Raw genomic sequence first — 23,905 nt, forward strand, 5'->3', positions numbered from 1 at the left:
AGGCACAGGTGATGACCTGGACTTGTGACTGGCATCTGAAGCAGGGCATTGGGGGGCAGTCTTGTAGGACTGAGCCCTTAACTGCACATTGTGTTTTGGATACTGTTTATATCTGACTCCATTCTGAGTCCTCATGATCTGAGCTTCTTAAATATAGAGAGTTCCATCATATTCATCTTGGTATCCTCAATATCTGGAAGAATGACTGGGACATAGTAATTTTTCAAACAACAGACTATTGAACAAAAAAATGTTGGATTGATGAAATTTTTTTCATGTATTTAGGACCCTGACCATTATCTGGTCCTTGAACTTTCATTAAATAAAGCTTAACAGGTTGGCTGAATGCCAGAGTAATAAGGTATTATTCAACACAATCATATTCCGAGAAGGCCACATCTTTCAGTAAATGGAGGGAACCAACACTTACAGCTGGACCATGTTTTTCTCTTTCTGGCCATAGACAATGTCACAGGATACCAACCTCAGACAAAGCATGACCACTTCATAATTTGTCTGAGTACACACACTAATGAGGTCACTGTGCCACACTCAAAATGCCATGAACTCTCCTCTCTTGGATAAGTGACTACTATTTCTAGTAAGTTCTTTCTTGTTCCAGTCTCCCCTCCTTATAGATAAGATTTACCGAGATTCCCAATCATAAAGTTTCCCCCTTTCTGACAATATCAAATCTAGAGTGAACCTTAGGCCCTCCCCCAAACCACCCAAGGAAAACTCAAACCTATGTCACAAGCTCTTTCAAGTATTTTCTCCCTGGGATACCCCATGGTGTATGTCCTCCTTCACTGCAAATGAGTAATAAACCCAACTTGCTCCACTGCAGGCATGTTTCTGCACTGTTAAGGCATCCTTGTTTTTAAAAAAATGTTGGTTTCTTAGGAAGCCATTTGTTTCCAGAATTTCTAAAAGAGGCTTTATTTTAAAAAATAAAATGGATGGAAGCTTGCAGAAGTGTTTCAAGAAACCAACTGAGCGATGTCTATTTTAATTCTCAAATAGCTTAGGATTTAATTAGCAAATACTATTGTTGTCACTCTAGTCCCACTTTGGGCGTCCATTTATGCCGGGGTTCATGTCCCAGCATCAGGAAGGGTTCAGGAACCTGGAAAAGGCGCTGCGCATGGATGACATAGGAATCCAGAGACTAATAAAGAGTCCGGAGACGAGATATAATTTTGAAAGGCATTGGGGGTCAGAGGACCTTCAGCTAAAGGAACTGAAGAGTCCCTCCTTGCCTAGGACCCTCGCTTTTATTAACACAATTTGTCCCAAGGCAAGGTGGAGATAATACACCTCAAAGGGTAAGGTTTCAAAGGGTACAGAAGCATTGTCAGTTTGGGGAATAGCCTATGGCTGTTCAGGTGTTTGGCCAGTAGGAGGCAATGACATGTAGATTAAGATGCCCTTTAACTGTCTGGCAGGCACAATCAGTTTCCTAGTCAGGTATGGGGAAATGCCTTTAGCCATTCCCAACAGGTGACAATATGTGTGACTCAACCCTGGTGAGTCCCCAAGTTTCATCAACCTTTTGATGAAACTCTTGAAATTATGACATGCTGGAATTGGTCTACGGCAAAATACCATAGTGGATCTTGTAGTGAACTGCCAAGATCTCCCATTCAGGATCTTGGCACCTGCTCTTCCAGGGTGTTAGCTCCTGATGGCTCTCAACTGAACCCCTTCCTTGGAATTGCTTTTGGGTAAAGCTTTTTGCTCAAGGTCATGCTTCCTCACTGGGATTGCCTACACCCAGTGACTGCTTAATGCGAAAGTACAGTGGTCCAGCCCCTTTGCCTAGATTTGTGTCAATTCTGTAGGGCCATTCTGGTTCTAGAGCTCCCTGTGGGGTCTGCTAAGGCCTCAGGTGCAATTGCAGTTACATCACACTTCATCACTCTCTCTTCTCAACCCAGCTTATTTCTTTCCCTTTCAATCAGAGCCCTCTCCCCAAACCTGCTGCATGTAATTCTCCACCCCTGAGTCTGTTTCCTGGGGGAACATATTTAACATAAAAGGGAACTAAAAATCCAAAACTGGCTGCCCAGAAATTCTCGCACAGAACTGGAAAAGTTCCATCATTGAAAAGTCCCGTGACTCTTGCCCAGTGTACACAGTGGGTCCTTTGCTGAATTGGTGGGGAGAAGAGTCCCATAACAGAACTAGTTTCTCCCTTGGACAGGAAGATGGATCAAGGCTAGAGAGCTGCAAGGGCTAAGAATGGTTAACGTATCAGTTTACCTAGTGTAATTAGTAACTAATGATCAATTGATGGTTTTGTTATTTTAATACAAATTTATAACTTTATGGAAAAAAATAAGTGTTTGAAATCCCCTTCTGTTATGTGAGAAAAAGCCTGTCTGTATGGACGATGAAGCTGTAAGTCACACTTGTCTATTCAACTAGTTGTCACATAAATTTAAGTCATAGGTCCAAGGAGGGAATTTTATTGTAATTTCTGGTTTTGCTAATTGAAACCCATGAATTACAATTTCAAAATACCTGACTCCTTGAGTCTAAATTCCTCTGTCATGCTCTCTGCAACATGGCTCCAGCAACCCTAGTATCTCCCAACACCAGGTTCACATTTCCCTCCCTACCTTTCACCTCACTGTTCATTCTGCCATTGTCATCCTCACTCACCAAATCCTACCCAACTTTGAAAAGTCTGATCCTCTTCCATGAAGTTGTCCTTGTCTGGGTCCATCTTTGGTAATCCCTTCCTACCCTAATTCCTGTTGCCCTGGTTTCTATAGTGTATCTCATTATTGTTTAGCATAGGGTTAAGCACATGTAGCTGCTCCATAAATACTATTACTATTATTATCCTATATAATAAAAGCCTAATAGGCTAAGTGTCTGACCGTTCATTTGACTGTTCTACCAGTTGCTATGATGTGCACTGACTACCAGGGGGCAGATGCTCCAACTGGTAGGTTAGCTTGCTGTTGGGGTCCAGCCGATCGGGACTGGGCAAGATGGGCCAGCCATGCCCAGAGCTCTCCCGAGGTCCCTCCCTGGCCCCGATCGTGCATCCGTGGGATCCCTCGGCCTCGCCTGCACCCTCTCGCAATCTGGGATCCCTCGGGGGATGTCGGAGAGCTGGTTTCAGCCCAATCCCCCCAGGCCAGGTTGAGGGACCCCACTGGTGAATGAATCCACGCACCAGGCCTCTAGTTAATATATAGTTGACATACCATAAATTTCACCTGTTTTAAGTATATGAGTCAACAACTTTTAGTAAACTTACATAGTTGTGCAATCATGACCACAATCCAATTTTACATTTTTATTGCCCCCCAAAAGATTTCTTGTGCCCACCTGCAGTTATTCCCCATTCTCAACCCTAGGCCCAGACAACAACTCCTCTACTTTCTGTCTCTTTAGATTGCAAGAAAGTCTTTTTAAGCTCCTGATTTGGAGCCTCTTCACATTTTCTAATGGTCACCATCACTTACAATTGAGTCCCTTCGACAATAATCTAAGATAGATATTTCAATAATTAGACATCATCAAATAAATGGCACCAAATCCCCCTTCCTCACTAATAAATCGATCCTATCTACTATTTATTACAATCTAAAAGATGTCATTAGTGGTTAAAACCTAAATAAACACCTAGATTTATTTTAAATGCAAGGTTGTTGATTCAGCTGTGTTTGGGTTTAAAAGTGAAAATCAGGAAGAAGGAGTTGGAGTGAACAGATAACATAATGGCATCTGAGTGCATCCAAACAAGTCAATTCACTGGTGGAAATTAATAGGTCAGACCAGCATCCTTTTCTACACGCCTTGTGTGAACACAAGGGAGAAGGACTTCTCCTGAGGACAATTAGAAAAGACAGCCTTGGAAAGTTGCTTCCTGTTTAGGTCAAACACAAGTCAAGGCTCATAGCTTTGATTAGTTTTACTTATATTCAGTTCAACAGGTCATCCCTTATGTATCCTGACCTCTTACATATTAAGCAATTTTTAAAAGGTTACACTTGAACTCAATTTAAATTGTGGCCATTTGATTGTCTACCTCATAAGCAAATACAGAAGAGAATAAGAGCAAAATTACTCCCTGCCCTGCTTTTCACGAATTGATGACATATTAATTCATAATAATAACTTACTTATAATTATTTTAATGAAGTTGAGAACATTGAAACATGACAATGTGCATCAAGAAAAAAAATAGTTGTGGTTTTTATTTTATGATGCCAAAACAAATGTTAACAAAAACGTTATAAAACAAATGTCTCACATGTGCGTGACCTGTGTAATGAGGAAGTGGAAAGAAGTCGTCCTCCACATGTTCACGTTGTTGGAAGACAGCAGACTCTCAGAATCATGGTTTAGTGGATATGACTTTTTTTCAGGATTATGTGAATTTCATCCTGAAAACACTAAACTAGTTAAATCCCATTTCCAAAATGGGACATTTTAACGCTCCCTAAGTTCAATAAACATGTACTTTAATTCTCTTTTACATTTAAATACAAGAACTAGAAAGGTTTTAAAAAGCTATTCATTACAGTATGAGTTTCCTCAGAAAACTAAAAATGGAACTCCCATTTGACCCAGTGATCCCACTTCTAGGACTATATCCCAAGAAACTGGGAACACCGATCAGAAAGGATACATGCACCCCTATGTTCATAGCAGCACAATTTACAATAGCTAAGATTTGGAATCAGCCTAAGTGCCTATCAGCAGATGAGTGTATTTAAAAAATGTGGTACATCTACACAATGGAATACTATGCTGCTGTAAAAAAAGGAAGGAACTCCTACCATTTGCAACAGCATGGATGGACCTGGAGAGCATTATGCTAAGTGAAATAAACCAGTCAGAGAAAGACAAATATCACATGATCTCACTCATTTGTAGAATATAATGAACAACATAAACTGATGACGAAAAACAGATCCAGAGACAGAGAAGCATCAATCCGATGGTTAAACCTCAGAGGGAAGGTAGGAGAGGGTGGGGGTAAGAGGGAGAGATCAACCAAAGGGCTTGTATGCATGCATATAAGCATAAACAATCGACACAGACATGGGGGGGGGGGGGAAGGCGACAGGGGGTGAGGGCATGAGCTGGAGGGGGGGCATAAGGACACATATGTAATACCTTAATCAATAAAGAAAGAAAAAAAAGCTATTCATGTCTATTTCCAATAATTAGAATTTTTATGTAAAACAAAATAATCACAAGGACTAATTTATACCTAGCATATTATTTTGTGGTACAATAATATAATCTATATGAAGGTATTAAACCATGATCATCATCACTAAATACATGAGAATATTTATGATTTTGTTTATCATCATATTTTCAAGATCATGAATCATGAGTCAGTGGGACCAAGTGGTTTGGCCAGGGTTACCTCCAGAGTCTGTGAGCAAGGGAGGACAATATCTTGTTTCCACAAAGCCAATCTACTAATTAACCTTCAAGAAGTAAGCCTTTCTGCAATTATTCTAAGTAAGAGAATTATTTCTTCTAACATATTCTATGGCAGGATTTCAAATATTAAGAAAATGTAAGTATTAAATCATTTGTTTCATTAAGTAATCAAAATTATTAACAAATGTTTTCTGCCCTAGAGTCTGCATATTAAAATGTTATTTAAAATTTAACAAAATCAACACTGGGATAGGCACTACTAAAATACAAGCTTTTCAATTGGCAAAATACTGTAATTAAACTTTTAAAAAATATGGGTATATATTTTATTGTTTATAATTGAAATACCATTGTGCCCATTAAAACAATTATTTTTTATTCTGAGTACATAAAAAACCCAAATATAACTATTACAAACCCTCACATAACTCTTACCTTACTTAAATGAGGAATATTTTTAAACTTTCTTAAGTTTTCATTGGCCTCAGTAACCAATTATGTATATTCATTAATAGGGAATATTCCTATATGTTTCTTTTGGGTCGAATTAAGTCAATTGGTTATAAAAAGTCTGAAATAAGGAGATATATTTCCATAGAAGAGAGATAACTGTGATCTAATACTCTCACCTATAAAATATAAACAAACGGATTTACACTGTTTCCAAGTAAAACTTAAATTTACCATGAAACTTTTTAAATTAGGAAAGTTATTCCTTTGTTTAATTTTTAAATAAATCTAATGTACTGAATTTCTGGACCCAAGTGCTACTTGCAATGTGTGATGAAAGGCATTTTTCCGTTCTTTCTGAACTGGCCAGTTCAAGATGCAGTGAGATTTAAACATTCCTCTTCGCAAGCAGAGTGCATGGTTCAGTTTATAATCTGGAATCTCCTCAAGAAAGATCAAGATAATGGAATCTAGGTTTTGTTCAATAGCTTTTTGAACTGCTTGGTGCACCTTGAATCTAAGTAAAAACAAACAAACAAAACCACAAGAAATTGAATTAAGTTATATATAAATATACAGTTTTAAATAGTCAAAAGCTCTAAAATCTAAAATGCCCCTTAGAATTTACTTTGATCTCTCACTAAAAATCAGGTTATATTTTTTCTTAATTTTATTTTTTAAACTAGAGGCCCGATACATGAAGATTCATGCAAGAATGGGCCTCCTTCACCTGGCTGCCAGCACCACCTTTGCTCTGGCCAGAGCCACCTTTCCGCCTTCCCACACCTCCCAGAGCCCCGGAGCAGCACAGTGCAAGCGTCCCGCCCCACCCCACCCCTGGCCACTTGGTGCCTGTATATGCAAATTAACCCACCATCTTTGTTGGGTTAATTTGCATACTCACTCCTGATTGGCTGGTGGGCATCACAAAGGTATGGTCAGTTTGCATCTTTCTCTTTTATTAGTGTAGATTCTTTGAATTGTGAGTAAAATGTTGGTAATATTGAAATGCTCAATGTAAAAACAGCTACAGTGGGGCCTTGACTTACGAGTTTAATTCGTTCCGAGACCAAGCTCATTAAGGAGCTTGTTAAGAAGCTCGTTAACTCAAATTACTCTGTCAACTCAGAGCAAAAAATCAGCCGAGAGACAGCTGGTATCTTGAAAAACTCGTTAGTCGGGACACTCATAAGTCAAGGCCCCACTGTATATACTTCAAATGTCACAGTGTTCACCTACCTTTTGCATAATGGATCTTTTAATAGATGCTGTGTTACAACAAAAATGGTTTTTCTGCTCCTTTTGATGCTGTTAACAATTGCTTCAAGTTCAAGGACACCTGCCTGGAAGTCCCTTTCTTCCAGACAAAATCTGAGACTTTGATCTTGTTCTTCCATTGGGGAGAAGTTCTCCCAGACCCAGTCCCTATCTTCATAGGCATGAATTATATACGCCGCATAGTCAAACTGCTCTGGCTGTCTATCCATTTCTTTGAAACCAAGAGCTCGATGCACTAAAACATTCCAGTAGAAGGATATCCTCCAGCCTTCAAAATGGATGAACAGTACAATAAAAATAAAACTCAGTAAGATACTGGTATTTATTATGAAAAGGAGTTTGAAGGGGGCACTGTCTTTGCAGGGTGATATATCAAAAAGCATCACTGGAAAACCATGATATTGAGGCGGGGTATTGCAGAGGTAATGGCTTGATAGTTCAGAGATATTGGTATGGGTAGCATTGAGCCAGGTAACAAACCAGGCAATACTTTCACACGTGCAATCAAACGGATTAAAGCGCATATCTAAATTACTCAGGTTCCTGAAAGCTGGCCCAAAAACATCCTTCTCAACTGATGTGATGAGATTCTTCTGAAGGTTTAACGACTTTAGAGATGCCTGATTGTCAAAGATGGATGGTGGAAGTATGTTTAAATTATTCAACCCTAAATTGATGCTCTTTAACTGAAGCAAGTCCTTGAAGGCCTCTGCTGGGATCTCATCAAAGCCGTTAGACTCTAAATTAAGGATGTGGAGGTGAGAAAGACCCTTTAGAAAATTCACAGGACCACCAGGATTTGCTTGTTTCCAGAGCCGGGCTAAGTTGTTATGCTGCAAATCCAGAATTTCCAGTCTGTCCAGACCCTCCAACAGTTCATCATTGATGTTGGCTATGTTGTTGTTGCTTAGATCAAGGATGGTCATATTGGCAAGAGGGCGAAAAGGTGAAGGGGAGCTATCCAGGTTTTTAAGGGCCACCCTTCGGAGCATCAGTTGCTGAAGGCTTGGAACCAGGGCAAAAGAGCTGCTAGTCAGTTGCAGGTATTTGTTGTAGGAAAGGTAGATTTCAACAATGTTTTCTAGACCTCTCCATTCCTGGCCCGTGAGTTCCTGCCCAATGTCATTAATGCCGAGGTCAAGTACCTTTAGGTGGCCCAACCAAGAAAAAGCACCCCTCTCTATTTTTGAGATTTTATTTTTTGTTAGGTTGAGTATTAGTAAAGGAGAATGAGCAAGTGATACAAATGTTTTATTTGTTAAAGTTTGCAAACTGGTGAAAGAGTTGGATAAACTTAAATATCGCAGCTGTGTGAGTCCCATGAACATATTGCTTTTTATGCCTGGAAAGTTGTTATCGTCCATGTTAAGATGCTCCAAACATGTTAGCCACTGAAAGGCAAAATCATCAATCTTGGGAAACAAAGCAAGGGAATTGCTTTGTTTAGTAAAAGAGCGTCTCAAATTCAGGTATCTCACATTGAAAAGCCCATAGAAGGAGCGAGAAGACAAATGTACTATGTTATTATACTCCAGGAAGAGATATTCTAGATGTGGAAGCCAAGCAAAGGAATCATTGCCGATCACATTTAAGCCATTATAGGAAAGATCAAGCACGGTGAGGTTCGTCTGCTTTAGTCCAGCGAAAGTCATGTTGCTTGTTCTGTACAGCTGGGTGCTGCTCAGGGAGAGAGTCTGAATGCTTGTGTTTGACAATTCCTGACAAAGGTTCTCGGTGAGACTGGGGCCCAGTTGGGCATTGTTCAGAGAGAGACCAAATAATTTTCCAATTGCATGGAAACACCCTGGAGAAAACTAAGGGTGGAGGGAAAAAAAGAGGTAAATAACCAAGACACAGTAGAGTTTGTATGACCCTTGCAACACAATCTGTTAAACACAATGCGTTACTCCAGCCCCCTCTTCTTTTCATTACCTTCTCTGGATTTTCTCTCCATCCCTCTAATGCACAGCTCCTTACTCTGCACCTTGCTCCAACACTCCTCTCTGCCCCTCCCCTGGCCACAGGGTAACTTCTATTCAGCATCCATGGTTCAGCTTAGATGTCACTCCTGCTGGGGTCCTTACATGCCTGACATGTGCTACATTGTCTAGCACACAGTTCTATGAAGTAATGTTTATTACACTAACTTTATAACTGGAGAACTGGAGTAGAGAGAACTTGAATAATTTGCCTGATTGCACAATTAATAAGAGAGAAAGCCCAGAGAGGAAGGCAACTAAATTAGCTCTAAAGCCCATGCTCTTAAACATCATGCTATGTTAATTCTTTCAGAGATTTTGTAAGATAGATGGTATTTCCACTTTACATGTGAGGACCCAGAGAGGTGAAGTTCCCCAAAGTCAAAGTACTGGTCTATAATGGAAGGAGGATTTTAAGCCACTTCTGTTTGACAGCAGAGGCCTAGCTCCTAATTGCTACCCAACTCCCTTTCTTGTGAGGGCGACATCAATGACCAAGAAGTCAGTGTGAAGGATTTTGCAAGTCTATAGAGATTTTTGGATTCCTATCCATGTGACACAATTACGGACTGCCCACACCTAAAGACAGAACATGAAATAATTTATCTCACTTCTTACCTCTTTAATTTGATTTGAAGACAACTCTAATTTTTTTAAAGAAGAATTGCCAAGGAAATCAAGTTCTTCACGTTTTAGTACATGAATTTTATTATTTGATAATAAAAGTTCTTGGAGATTTTCCAGTTGGAGTTGAGTTCCTAATTTAGTAGATGATAAGCCATTGTGAGATAAATCTAATTTGATTAAATTCTGAGAGGAAAAAATAAGTAGATGTTAGAATCTTGCCATCAAAAATAGTTCTTCTAAATCAGGGGTGGGGAATCTTTTTTCTGCCAAGTGCCATTTGGATATTTATGATATCATTCATATGCTATACAAAACCATCAACTTAAACATTAGCCTGCATATTTGGTCAAACACTTAATTAACTCATTCCTAATGCCTTGGTAGGGCCAGACTAAATGATTTTATGGGCCTTATATGGTCTGCAGGGGTTTCCCACCCCTGCTCTAAATGTATGTGAACCTTAGAAAGAACTCAACAGCAAAATGTCATTTCTCTATTATTCTATAGAAAACTAACAATAGGAGTAATAAAAATCTTTGTTGAGATTAAAAATATTATTGTTGTAAGGATTTAGTTTCTTACATCAAGAATCACTTTATTTCTCTTACTGAAATAAGAAAGGCTTAAGCTTACTTATTCATGACATAAAGAATAGTCATAATGAGCATGTATTTACATATCTCTATATGTAAAAGCCTAAGCAACCAGCTGACCGTTCAACCGACCGGTAACTATGACACGCACTGACCACCAGGGAGCAGACACTCAATGCAGGAGTGGAAAACACAGGCATGGAAACATGGAACAAACTGATGAATCTCAGAGGAAAGAGGGGAGAGAAGGTGGGAAGAGATTAACCAAAAATCTTATATGCATCCTAGAGGATTCATGCACCAGTGGGGTCCCTCGGCCTGGCCTGCATCCTCTCGCAATCCAGGATCCCTTGGGGAAATCAGATAGCCAGTTTCAGCCAAATCCCAGCAGGCCAGGCCGAGGGACCCCGCCGGTGCACAAATCTGTGCACCGAGCCTCTAGTTTATTTATAATAAACACGTATTTTTGATCTAAGGAATATTCATGTAGCTTTTCAAACATATAGTGTCATACATCAGACTTAAAACTAAATAACAGGAAAAGAGAAATGTTTTCTTAAAAACTATGAGGCCCTGCTGGTGTTGTTCAGTGGTTGAGCATCAACCTATGACCAGAAGGTCATGGTTCAATTCTCAGTCAGGGCACATTCCTGGGCTTGGTGCCCATTGTGCAGCATGCAAGAGGCAGCCAATTGATGATTCTCTCTCATCATTGATGTTTCTATTTCTCTCTCCCTCTCCCTTTCTTTCTGAAATCAATAAAATATATTTTAAAAAAGAACTATGAGTAGAGCTTTGTCAACCATGAAATCCTAAGATTTTTATATTGAGTAAGATCGATAGCTATGTAAACTTTGCATCATGTCTAGTAGCATGTCTAGTAGAGAATGTTCATTTTTGTTTGTTTTGTCAGGGTTGTGGGGTGTTTTTTCACGCTATGCTGTTTTTGAACATGTATGCTACAAACTCAAGTAAAAGATAAGGAAACATTGATATATATGTTAGGGCAAAATCTTATGTCTATTACAGAGAATAACACTTTTATTTATTTTAAAAAAACAATGTTAAAATTTCCCCCAATGATTACTTCAACCAGATATTGAGGTTTTTGTATCCAAAGATATTTTTCCACCTCAAAATCTAAGAAGGCCTCAAAAGAAATTTCAAATAGCTTCCAAGCAAATCATTTTATAAAAGTTTCTAAGCATGTTTAAATATATATGTATTCTTGGCATCTGAGGTCAAGAAATGACCTGGTGTTTATAAGTCCATAAAAAGAAGAAAACAAATAGTTTTGAAAATGGCTTTGGCTTAGGAAAAGCATTTAATAACTGTCTCAAATTTAGAGATATTAAATACAGGGTGGGGCAAAAGTAGGTTTACAGTGGTGAGTACATGAAACAGTTTATTTTTGTATTATTTATTAGTTGTATTATTTTTCATATGAGCAACTATCAACCTACTTTAGCTCTACCTTGTACATTTTTCACAGACTTAAAATTCAAGTGAAGTACTAAAAGGAAAACTGTAACTAGTCATTGGAAAGCAATATTGCGAGATTTCTAAAATCAAGAATAGATAACTTTAAGTTGAACAACTTATCATGTATCACTGTGTTAACCTTATTTAAGTCAGAATTTGCACTAGACATTTTTCTCATTATTTCAGGTACAAAATCAGCAGCCTTGAAAGATTATTTGCTGTGCTCCTCATGGGATGTTCTGATTCATCTCTGATCTCTACCTCTTGTATCTAAGAAAGTTCTATTTCTAATGGGAAGAAGCAAGAGACGCAGAGATCTTTAAAATTAAGATTGAAACTGATTTAAGCCCTGGCCAATTTGGCTCAGTGGATAGAGTGTCAGCCTGCAGACTGAAGGGTCCTGGGTTTGATTCCAGTCAAGATCACATACCCGGGTTATGAGCTTGGTCCCCAGTAGGGGGCGTGCAGGAGGCAACCGATCAATGATTCTCTTTCATCATTGAAGTTTCTATCTCTCTCTCCTCTTTCTTCCTCTCTGAAATCACTAAAAAAAATTTTTTTAAAAAGAAAGAAACTGATTTAAAATGATATTTTCTCTTTTGAAAACATTTCCCATGATAATGGCAATGTGTGTGTGTGGTTCCCCTCAACCCCCCAATTTGGGTAGATTAAAATTCTCCTTCACCCAGATATCTAGATATTAAGTATAAGAATGAGTACATGACTTGAAATCTTAACATTAGAGAACATACTTTTCATTTATGATATGGAAATAAACATTTTCATCTTACCTTCAGGTCTTTAAAGGGATTATTTTGAATTTTATGGATTAAGTTGTACCTAAGATGGAGTTCAGTCAAATTCCGGCAGAAGATAAAGGTTTTGTCAGAAAGTTGATATAGCTCATTGTGTTGGAGGTTCAAAATTTCCAACAAGGGAAGTTTTTGGCACAATTCTGGCTCCAGTTTTGAAATGGAGTTAAATCCTGCATCCAAGATAGTAAGTTGACTGTATCTTGTAAAATTGGCAGGTGGTAATTTTCTGAGTTGATTATGGGTTAGATTTAGCACTGTTATGTTTGCTGGGAGGTCATCAGGTATCTGAGTCAACTTCAGATGACTGCAGTCAGCTACTTCGTGCCAAACAGCACATCTGTTGGCAGAAGACGTACACTGTATCCAAAAGGGCAACAGTCCCAGAAAGCAGGAGATATGACACAGCAGCCTCCAGCTCATGATTCTGCCCTATAAAAAAACATTAAAAAGCAATAAATTACATTAAAAACACATGTTTTCACATGCATTGGTATATTCTTTGTAAAATATATAACCAAATGTGTCTATGCATGATTTATTTTACTATAACTTTCATGATATACAAGTATGTATTATACAAGTAGTACATTAAATGGAAACTAGTGGCCCAGTGCATGGATTCGTGCACATTGAAAGGAAATTAATTAGAAGAAATATTTTAATATCACTATTTGCCTTTCCTCTATAATAGAAGTGTCAGAGGTGAAAGAAAATTAGTAAGATATACATGAAAATAATATATAAATGATTAATAAATAAACAATAACAACATGATATAACAACAAAGACATATGAAAACAACAAAAACATGATATAAAAAAACAAAAAGATGATATAAAAACAACATTGATGCAAACAATGACTGATAAATTGATTAAACTTATTCTAATATCTCCCTGTATACCACATTAAGAGTAAAAACACTTTCAGAGTGCTTGACTAATTTCCCTTGTGATGAAGTATTTACAACTTTAACATCACATGCTCTTCAAACTCAAGAGAAAGCAACATATACTGACCGTGTCTGAAAATGGGTTTAGGTAGGAATATTCCTACTCTGTCTAGAGTTTGTCCTTGTGATTTATTAATAGTCATAGCAAATGACTATTTCCCCAATCACAGGAAACTGTCTTCAAATAATTTAAATGGGAGGCCAGTGTCAGACGGGGACAAAGCAATTCGTTATTCATTAATTTTTTAAAATATGCCGGGTATTCTGGAAAATTTATATCATTTGGAGAAACTTTGCCTTTGCTACAACATTGAGTAAATTTTCCATCAGTTGGTTTTTCATCGGATAGATTGAGGGATAGGCAAAATTGACATGTAAGAGTCATTCCACCACACTGTGTTCAATAATTGCATCCTCATTTATCTCATTTTGCTATGAAGGCAGTTCCTACCAGTGTTGGTAGTACTTGTCGATGGTTGTTCTTCGGACATACAGTGGGGCCTTGACTTACGAGTGTCCTGACTAACAAGTTTTTCAAGATACAAGCCGTCTCTCGGCCAATTTTTTGCTTTGAGTTGCGAGCTAAAATTCGGGTTATGAGCCAGCTTCAGATACCCCACCGCTAGCTGGCGCAGCAAACGTCACACTGAATGTCACAACATCAACCCAGCATCACATGTCTCACTTGTCCACTTTTTGATTTGACATACGAGTAATTTGAGTTACGAGCTCAGTCACGGAACAAATTAAACTCGTAAGTCAAGGCCCCACTGTACTCTGTCGACAACATTGCTTTCTTTCCGCCTCAGAGTTACGCTGTGCCAGTAGTTGGTCTTCAGATACATTGGTAGACAGCCCTGGCTTCTTTCGATTTCACAGGTACGTGGAGCCAGTAGTCAGTCTTCAGATACATTCTGTTGACAACCCTGGCTTCTTTTGGCTTCAGAGGTACATTGTGGCAATAGTTGATCTTTAGACATATTCTGTTGACAATTTTGGCTTCAGAATGTCAACAAAAATGTGACATCATTACCCGGCGCCCACAGCCACCGTTTCCAGGCTGGGCTGGGCTGTAGGCCGCATTTTGCACTATGGGGTCTCAGCAGCATCGGCTGCGATTTGGTGGGCTGTCACTTCAGGGTGGTGGCGGGGCCTATGTTCCACTTGGGGGAAGCGAGGGTTGCTTTGTGGGTGCCAGATCCGCAGTGCCATTTCTCGGTGCATGTCATGGCAGCTCCTGTGTTGAGTGTCTGCCCTCTGGTGGTCAATGTGCATCATAGTGACCAGTCGGATGGTCAGACACTTAGAATATTAGAGATATATATATATAATTCAAACAGCACAGAAAATACAAAACGGATAATACAAACTCCCTCTTCACCCTTCACTTCCACTCCCATGGCAATGACCTAAAGTAACCTCTTGACAGTGTCTATTTTTAATTCTCATGGTCACCTTCACAAACCTAAATAATATGCATATGCTACTATTTCTTCATTTACTGACTAAGCATTTTCTTCCCACTCTAAAGATAAGGAACTTAATTATTCTGTTTCATCATTGCTGTCACAATTTTTCTTTAGTTATTTTTAATTTAATTTAGTCTATTGTTACAATTTTAATTTTAAAGACTATACTTAGAATTCTACTTATTGATCAACCAACTTTACACAAAAAAAATCTCTCGACTCTTCACCATGTGATACAGGAAATATGCACCCCTGTATTTTCTACACACTTCTTCCTTCCTTGCATTTCCTAAAACTGTCAGCTATAATAGATATACAACATTAGCATTTATCCTACGACTATGATAAGTCAGATATACTTGGTCTAGATCAATTCATAAAATCTAAAGTCAATAGATATCATTTACAATTTTATGATTATATAAATGACCATTCACTGCAGAATCAGTAAGACTTGAAGAAACACAGTCATTAAGAGAACAAACCCTGGAAATACACCCTCTGAGTTCTGATCCTGGATCCTCTACTATATAGCCTGGAGCAAGCTAATTCATTTCTCAGGCCTTAGTTTTCTCATCTTATAAGTAGAGATAATTAGAGTCACTCCTCCATAGGTTGTTACAAAGGTTAAAGGAAATAAGTCTTTCGGTATCTGGAACAAAGCAGGATTTACTACTATTATTAATCAGTATAATAATCCATGTTGTATAAAGTGGTAATTATAACTATTTCCTATTTTGTAAATTTTTCACTTTATAAAGGAAAATCTATGCAAAACAAAATATATCACCCGACAACCACAGCTCATCATTAAATCGGAAGGAAATAGTAGTGGGAGCCAAGCATGTAAAATACTTGATATTCATGGAAATGCATGAAGCCCCTTTAACTCCACCCTGGGTTAGGTGGAGAGCTTCATTCAGGACCAGCGGCACTGTCTTCGCAGGCTGGGAAGCAGCCAGCATCCTCCCTGAACAACCACATCACTTAAGGAGGCCTCATTCCTTTCAGAGTGCTGTTTTTCCATTTCATTTTAAAGACTGAAAAGAAAGTCTCAGGTTAGGAGGCACCCATGGGACATCTTACCCTAAAGAGTGAAATTAATAAATTTAATCGCCTGTAATACAACATTCACAAAATCCAAGGCCTTAAAAAAATTCTTTTTGTTTGTTTCTTTTAATTCGTGGAGACCTTTACTTTCCCTCTTGCAGGGCACATGTCCCGGGCAGGCGGGCTGGTGACCCTCAGAGTAAGTGATCTCTCCTCTTCAGGAAACGCGCAGACCCTTACCAGTGAGGTTTCCGAACCCGTTTGACACCCCACTTATTGGCATTTTCCTGGTGAGCAATGACACTTAACAGTTTCTTTTCTGTGCTTACTGTCCATTTGTATGTCTTCCCTGTGTTCAAATATTTCGCTCATGTATTAATCAGGTTGTTTCTTTTTTATTATTGTTTTATCGTTAATATTGTGTTATAGATTGTTTAATAACTAAAACCATACTCTTTTTAATTATTGTAGCTTTACAGTAAGTCTTGAAGTCAGAAGTGTAAATTTTCCCATTTTGTAACTCTTTTACTAGATCACTTATTGCATGCAATGGCTTATGGGAATTATCTGAAATAATTTTATTTTTAATTTATTTAATTATCCCTCCTTATGAAGAAGTGGTAATAGGAGAGGACATGGTTGTTTTTATTTTATGCTGTGTAACCCGGAAAAATCATTAGAACGTAGCTGGTATTGAATAAATATATGTTGAATGAACAGCTTTCCATGGGCAGTTAAAAACCAGTTCAAGAAAACCACTCTTCTTTTCCTATGTATGGTTACAAACTTGTTCTGGTGGAATTTGTACCCGATGTAGTATTTTATGGTATGATTGTTTACCTAGTTTACCATTTCACATGTTTTTAAAAAATCAAATGTATCCTCAAGGTATGGGGATGAATCAATAATAATGATATTTTAATAGATTTTTGTGTAAGATCTAAAACTCACGTCACAAGAAGAATTCCAGATAAGTTTGAATGTAAAATCCTTTTAGGTGATTATTCTAGGAAAACAGAACTTGTCTGAGTATTTTAAATTATTCTTTTTTTTTAAATATATTTTATTGATTTTTTACAGAGAGGAAGGGAGAGAGATAGAGAGTTAGAATCATCGATGAGAGAGAAACACTGATCAGCTGCCTCCTGCACACTCCCTACTGGGCATGTGCCCGCAACCAAGGTACATGCCCCTGACTGGAATCGAACCTGGGACCCTTTAGTCCGAAGGCTGACGCTCTATCCACTGAGCCAAACCGGTCAGGGCTTAAATTATTCTTTTTAAAATTAATGGCTTTATTTTTATTCTACTCTAGTTCTCAGAAAAACAGAAGAAATCAGCTTCTATAAATTAACATTCCCATCTAATGGCCTTTACAAGGCTGGCACCGAGTATTTTTAAAGCTATACACAATTTTATGTACACAGGCTCTGAGGACATGGGGCCTGGCTGTTTGGAGAGCGGGCTCAGGGAGCACAGGATTCCATCTCTGTCCAAGCCAGCGCCACACTGCACAGTGGTGAGGACATGGAGTCCGGAGCCAGGCTGCTTCGAGTTTCCACCAGCTACAGTTTGGCTTGTACTGTTTGGTGTGTAAACTTTACATTTCTCTGTGCCCCTAAATTTAGACACATACACTGTATGCAGACACATGCCGACACAAAGCCATACTGCAACGTTGGGAAGCAGCTTCCTAAAACTGCTAGCCAAGGCCGACTCCATCTCCATGTGACCTGACCCACATCTGCCCAAGCTAATCTCTGATCCTCTTACACCTCCGAGTGGCTTTCCACTTCTCAGCTCCAAGCTTCCTCCTTTATTAGGCCAAAGAAAGCCATTTTCTCACCCCTGCGAACAGTGGAAGAGTTCCTCCTTGTCAAGCGCGTTGTCATACAGTGCCAGCTCACCTCCTCCCCAGCCCTGAAGGCTGAGAGAGGGAGACAAACTCTTTTAAGCTCACAGGACTTTGTATCTTTAAGACGAAGCTGCGATTTTTTGTGAAGGCTATTGCCAAATGATTTCAGTAGCTACCCTGATGTGCCTGCCAGCTACCTTACAAAGGAAAGAAACATTTTTTTTTCATTCGCTGCATAAAATGTTTTATCCTGCTCATTAGGCTTGTTGCTATTATTTGTACTGAGTTATGATACACTTCTTCCCATACCTACATCATCTGCCTGTTCTTTCATGCTCCTAGAGTGATTCTGACTAGAGTTCAAGCACCAGAGCAAAGAATCCTAAAACCATCATGCACCTAGCTGCACCCAACGAGCGATCCTAGCCCCACAGGAAGGTGAAATCTCTACCTTTGTGTACTCTGAGGACAGCTGACCGTCCCTGTTGTCATCAGTCCCAATCCAGCCGTGTGTTCATCGGGGACGGGCGGGCGGCAAATTTGCTGCAATCTCGAAAGTGAAACTGAAGTTAAAAAAAAAAAAAAATGACCAGTTATAGTTGGTGCATTCCAAGAAAGGCAAAGGAAACAAAACACAATCACAGCAAGAGGCACAGAAAATAGCTTCTTAAGAATGTCTTCTGTCTTCTTCTTCAGGGGCAGTCCCCTGGGTTTCCTTAAACGGGGCACAGATTTAGCAACAGAGAAAGTTAAGACAGTGGGACTTCGCCCCTCAGTGTGGGCAGGGCCAGTACTAAAAAGTTAATGAATATCTAACTGAGAGGGAATTCCTCTGTTATTAACCTGAGGCTGATGCAAAACTGTCAGAATTGAACAGTGTGTAGTCAGAGGGACAGAAAAAAAAAACCCCACTCTGTTCCTAATCAAAGTTAATTACTTCCATTTCTCTAATCTCACTTTCTCTTCTTGGCGACATTGTAAGAGAAGTAAGTGCAGAAACTCACCCTTTCCCAGCAGAGAGGGAGCCGCCTTTCCCAGGCAGAACCTGCAGGGAGCACCCAGGTGCCCGGAGAAAGTTCAGATTCACTGTCCAGTCTTCCATTGGCTTTACTGACTCCAACTGGTTAAAGGAATGTGCTTGTCCAGAAATGAGCACATTTTTTATTGTTAGGATATAATATTACAACTACCTAGGTATTATAGCAAAACATGGCAATTGGCAGGGACTGTAGAGATCGCCTCATCCAACTCCTTAGTCTGAGAAAGGAGGAAATGAAACCTAGTGGTGAGAGATTTGCCTAAGGACACACCACAGGTTGCCGCAATGCCTTATACAGACAAGTAAAGTAATAAAACAGCCTGAGGCGGTTGAAACAGGTCACTAGCTCGACAGGGTTGCAGAATTAAGAGCAAGAAGTAAACGTGTGCCAGTGTGTACACTGCCCACTCCTGGGCCCCAGATGTAGCTATTGATTATTTAAAAGGGTCGATATTGTTCACAGGTTTAATGTAGAGGGACTCATAGGGCTTTTTGAAATAAACCCTTATTAAAAGGAACAAGGCGATTAGAACAAACAATCCAGTGTTAGCAGAAAGCCAAGGTCAGACTATATTTTTTCATCATTAAAACTTCTCCCGGGTTTATAATGTGATGAATATATTGTGGACATAGATAGAGAGTTACATTTACAGCAGAGCATTAGATAAACAGTCACCTGTGCTCATGGGTCTCCCTTCTCAGCCACTGTTCAGAAAGGACATTGTCTTGCTCGTTGGCTGAAATTCTAGAGGGCATTTCTTTTCTCTTTATGAACTCTGTCCCTAACGTGAAGGTGCAGTTCCTCTTGCCAGTGCCAGTTCCATTTCTGCTCCGTAAGCTTCAGAGGGTTTAAATTAAACTCAACCAAACCATAAACTCAGCAAGAACATGAATGAAAGAGGAAATAGGGCGATGCCCTGTCTACTACTCTCACTCATGTCTACTGACCAAAACTGAACTTGAACTTCCCCTCTGAGAAAGAAACCAACATTTAACACACAGAGTTTCTGGTTTAACCTGAACTTTCACTTATTTTTATTTTTTCTAATTTTACGAAGTAGTTGTAAAGTGGTGATAACTTTGTGTCTAAGTCAACCTGTGAAGTGGGTTAGTGTGAATACTGATGTTCTCCTGATATGGCTAAAGGCTCTTCAAACCCTATGCCTTGAATTTGATATTTATTTACGAAAATAAAATTCTAGACCCAACTTCACTATCATCCTACACTTTAAACATCCTAATTAAATTTGAATAAATTGATGTCCACTGGGCACCCAGTGAATTTAATCAGAAATGTCAGGCAATACCGTTAAATTATCATACTCAACACAAGGAAGTTTAAAGTGTCAAAAGCAACCACGGGTTTCTCCTACCATTTAAAATGGTGCTCCTTTGAAATCTTTCATAAGCCAAATGGCATAAAGAGAAGCGGCCATGATCATCAATTTAATATGGAAAAACTTTTGAGCCTTCCCAGACTCAAAACATAACCTACCAAATCAATACAAATAACATCTAAAATCCAAAATAACACTAACATGTGGTAAAAGCAGGAACCATATAATAAATATGCAACCTGAACCTGTATAAAGTAGAAATAATGTACGTACAACGTAGTTTTACCTATAGACTGACTGATTTATCCTCAAGATACACTTAGAGAAAACGGGTACTAATACAGGTCATTCGTAAAAGCAAAGTGGCTTAATGTAAACTTTGAAAAAAGCAGGGCGTACCTGTAACAACTTACCTTAGTGATATTGAACTGGTCGTTGGTGAGAATTAATGCTCATGAAGATTGATCTCCATTTCATAATGCAAAGTCTGAACCAGCCAGGGAAATGAAAAAGAAGGCCCAGGTTGGAAGGGTTGGGAAACTGAATTAATTACACTTCTTTTTATCACCTAAGAGGAAGCTTTGTCCGTATCATGGCCTGATTTATAATAAGAATATGAGAACCGGTCCTTAAAAAATGAGAAGTAAAAGTAGGAGGAAAGTGGGGAGGAGGAAGGCACACTATGAAAATGATTTGGAGAGAAAATACTGAACCTTGACAAAATTCAGAAAGCTCCAGTAGAGTTTACAGTTTCTATAAAATGCTAGCCTTAGTCTTTACTTTACGTAGAAATAGGCCTATATACGAGTTGAATGTACACTTTAACATCATCAAAAGAAATGCTGACATTCTTTTTTTTTAAATTACCTGTTTCTGTTGTTTGTCCAAATTTCTACTTGGTTTGTATATTTTTAGAATTGATTTGCAAGAGCTTTTTGGAATATTATAAAAATTAACTTTGACCTAAATATATTTCAGATCTGTTTTACCTGATCTGTTACCTGCATTTGACTTTTTTAAGTGATTGTTTTAACTACACAAAAGTTCCTCACGGGAATGATATTATCACAATGGCAGACTAGGAAACTTCGAGATCTTGTTCCATCAAAAAAACAAGAAACTGGCTGAACCAGCCCTATCGTAGCTCTGAAAACAGCTAAAGATCTATAGTAACCAAGTGAATGCCCCACGAAGAAAATTTTGCCTTAAAAAAAGAGAAAAATAGGACATTTCATGGCTTTTTTTATATTCATGTTTGCCCTACCCCCTCCTCAGCTCAGCACACTCTTCAGTTGGAAGACACAGCAGCCCTATTCCTAGTTATCTCCTTTGAACTGAAGATTGCAGAGTAAACCTTATCGGCCACATTCTAACCTGCCTGGGAGCTTCCAAAAACCTGGCCTCTGTCTCATTGAATTTGGATCTCAAATTCCATTAAACAGAGGGGAAAGTGGCAGTCACTGCACGTGAAATCTTCAAGAAAACTATATACACACAGACAACTGGGACAAACAGATTATGGGCGAGGACACACAGTAGAGCCTCTCTAAGGCCCTGAAGAGAAGCTGGCATGAGACTTTTGGGATATTAAGACATTCAAACAGAGCCAGGTACATGAGGGAATTAAGAAAGCCACATACAACCCCAGGCTAGAGGCATTCTTAGAAAAGACTTGAAAGGGCCTTAAGCTTCCACCTCAGGCTGATCACTAAGCTCAGAACACACCCAACCAATTAGCGAAGCACTGACTCAGCACAGCACCAGTTTGCCCGATTTCTAGCAAAAAATTATAAGACATACAAAAAAGAAAAGGAAAACATGGCCCATTCAGAGCAACAGTGTAAATCTCCAGTGTCTATCCTTGGGGAAGCATAGACATTGGATTTATTAGAAAAAGACTTTAAATGAGATTTCTTAAATATTCTCAAAAAATATCAGCAGAAAGATAGAAATTATAAGAAGGAACCAAACAGAAATTTGAAAGTTGAAAAATACAACTGAATTAAAATATTCACTAGATAAATTTAACATCCAATTTGAGCAGGCAGAGGACAGAATCAATGAACTTAAATACAAGACAATTGAAATTATTAAGTCTGAGGAGCAAAAAAAATAAAATAAAATTTAAAAATAAAAGAAGAAAATGAACAGCCTAAGAGATTTGTGGGGCCCTATAAAGCAAATTAATATGTGCATTGTGGTAGTTCCAGTGGGAGAAGAGAGAAAGGGGCAGAAATCATATTTAAATACTGGCCAAAATGTTCCCAAATTTTATAAAACATATGAATCTACAAATCTACAAAGTTCAGTGAAATGCAAGTAGGATACCCACCCCCTCCCCCCAATTATCTTACATTATATACAAAAATTAAGTCAAAGGGGATCAAAGGATTAAACATAAGAGCTAAAATATGAATCTATTATGAGAAAATATAGGGGGAAGCTTCATAATAATGGATTTGGCAATGATTTCTTGCATATGATACCAAAACACAGGTAACCAAGAAAAAATAAATAAATTGAAAGTTATCAAAATTAAAACTGCGTATCAAAGAACACAATAAAAGAAAACCTACAGAATGGGAGAAAATATTTGCAAAATATCTGATAAGGAATTAATATCCAAAATGTATTAAAAACTGTAACAACAACAAATTTAAAAAAACTAATAAAAAATAGGCAAAGGACTTAAATAGTCGTTGTTTTTTTTTAAAAAAAATATACAACTGGGCAATAAGCACATAAGTAGATAATAAATGTCATTAATCATTAGGGAAATGTAAATCAAATTTACAATAAAATAATACCAGACCATTAGGAAGGCCCTTATTAGAATTATTAATTTAAAAATAAAAAAAATAACATATGTCAGTAAGGATGTGGGAATAATGGAATCCATGTGCACTGCCGATGGGAATGTAAAATAGTGCAGCTGCTCTGGAAAACAGTAGGATGGCTCCTCAAAAAATTAAACATAGAATTATTATGCGATCCAGCAATTCCTCTTCTAGTTACATAGAGGAATTGAAAAGAATTGACAGCAGAGACTTGAACAGATACTTGCACACAATGTTCATGAGGCATTATTTACAATAACCAAAACACAGAAGCAACTCATGTGTCCATGGATGAATGGATAAACAAAATGTGCTATATCCATACAATGGAATATTAAGCCTTAAGAAGGAAGGAAATTCTAACATATGCTCCAACATGGATGAACCTTGAAAACATGCCTAGTGAAAGAAGCCGGTCACAAAAGGACAAATATTGCATCATGTCACTTAATGACTGGAATAGTCAAACTGATAGAGACAGAAAGTAGAATAGAGTTTACTAGCGTCTTAGAAGCAAAGGTCCATGGAGGTTAAAGGTTAGAGTTTCAGTTTGGGATGATGAAATAGTGGTGATGTTGCACAGCAATGTGAATGCTACTAAATTGTATTCTTAAAAATGGTTAGGGTAGTAAATTTTATGCTATGTATATTTACCACAATTTTTAAAAAGAAAAAACACTGAATAATGGTGATTCAGTTGGAATAGTGACCATACAGGATCATG

General features: G+C 38.3%; 1 protein-coding gene across 2 annotated transcripts; it reads right to left on the bottom strand.

Moving 5' to 3' along the window:
- Window positions 1-5,772: 5,772 nt before the first annotated feature.
- TLR3 (toll like receptor 3) lies at window positions 5,773-20,774 on the bottom strand. Of its 2 annotated transcripts, none has more exons than XM_059685641.1 (6): window positions 20,758-20,774; window positions 18,420-18,531; window positions 12,619-13,071; window positions 9,744-9,935; window positions 7,108-8,960; window positions 5,773-6,385 (listed from the first exon to the last, which is right to left on the bottom strand). In XM_059685641.1, exons 3-6 carry the CDS (start codon window positions 13,060-13,062, stop codon window positions 6,157-6,159), a joined length of 2,718 nt encoding a protein of 905 aa, XP_059541624.1. In that variant the 5' UTR covers window positions 13,063-13,071; window positions 18,420-18,531; window positions 20,758-20,774; the 3' UTR covers window positions 5,773-6,156. The 2 variants fall into 2 exon arrangements, with proteins under 2 accessions (XP_059541624.1, XP_059541623.1); XM_059685640.1 differs by lacking the exon at window positions 20,758-20,774 and adding an exon at window positions 18,973-19,249.
- Window positions 20,775-23,905: the final 3,131 nt, after the last annotated feature.

The sequence above is a fragment of the Myotis daubentonii genome, chromosome 2 (genome assembly GCF_963259705.1).
Source record: "Myotis daubentonii chromosome 2, mMyoDau2.1, whole genome shotgun sequence".
Lineage (NCBI taxonomy): Eukaryota > Metazoa > Chordata > Mammalia > Chiroptera > Vespertilionidae > Myotis > Myotis daubentonii.

Bases quoted from the DNA above. Each gene is read 5' to 3' on its own strand.
- TLR3 (XM_059685641.1), bottom strand. From the start codon at position 13,062: ATGAGCTGGAGGCTGCTGTGTCATATCTCCTGCTTTCTGGGACTGTTG. The intron at 9,936-12,618 runs GTAAGATGAAAA...TTTTCCTCTCAG, and splicing joins ATCCCTTTAAAGACCTGAAG to AATTTAATCAAATTAGATTT. The intron at 6,386-7,107 runs GTAGGTGAACAC...GTTTTTACTTAG, and splicing joins AAAGATCCATTATGCAAAAG to ATTCAAGGTGCACCAAGCAG.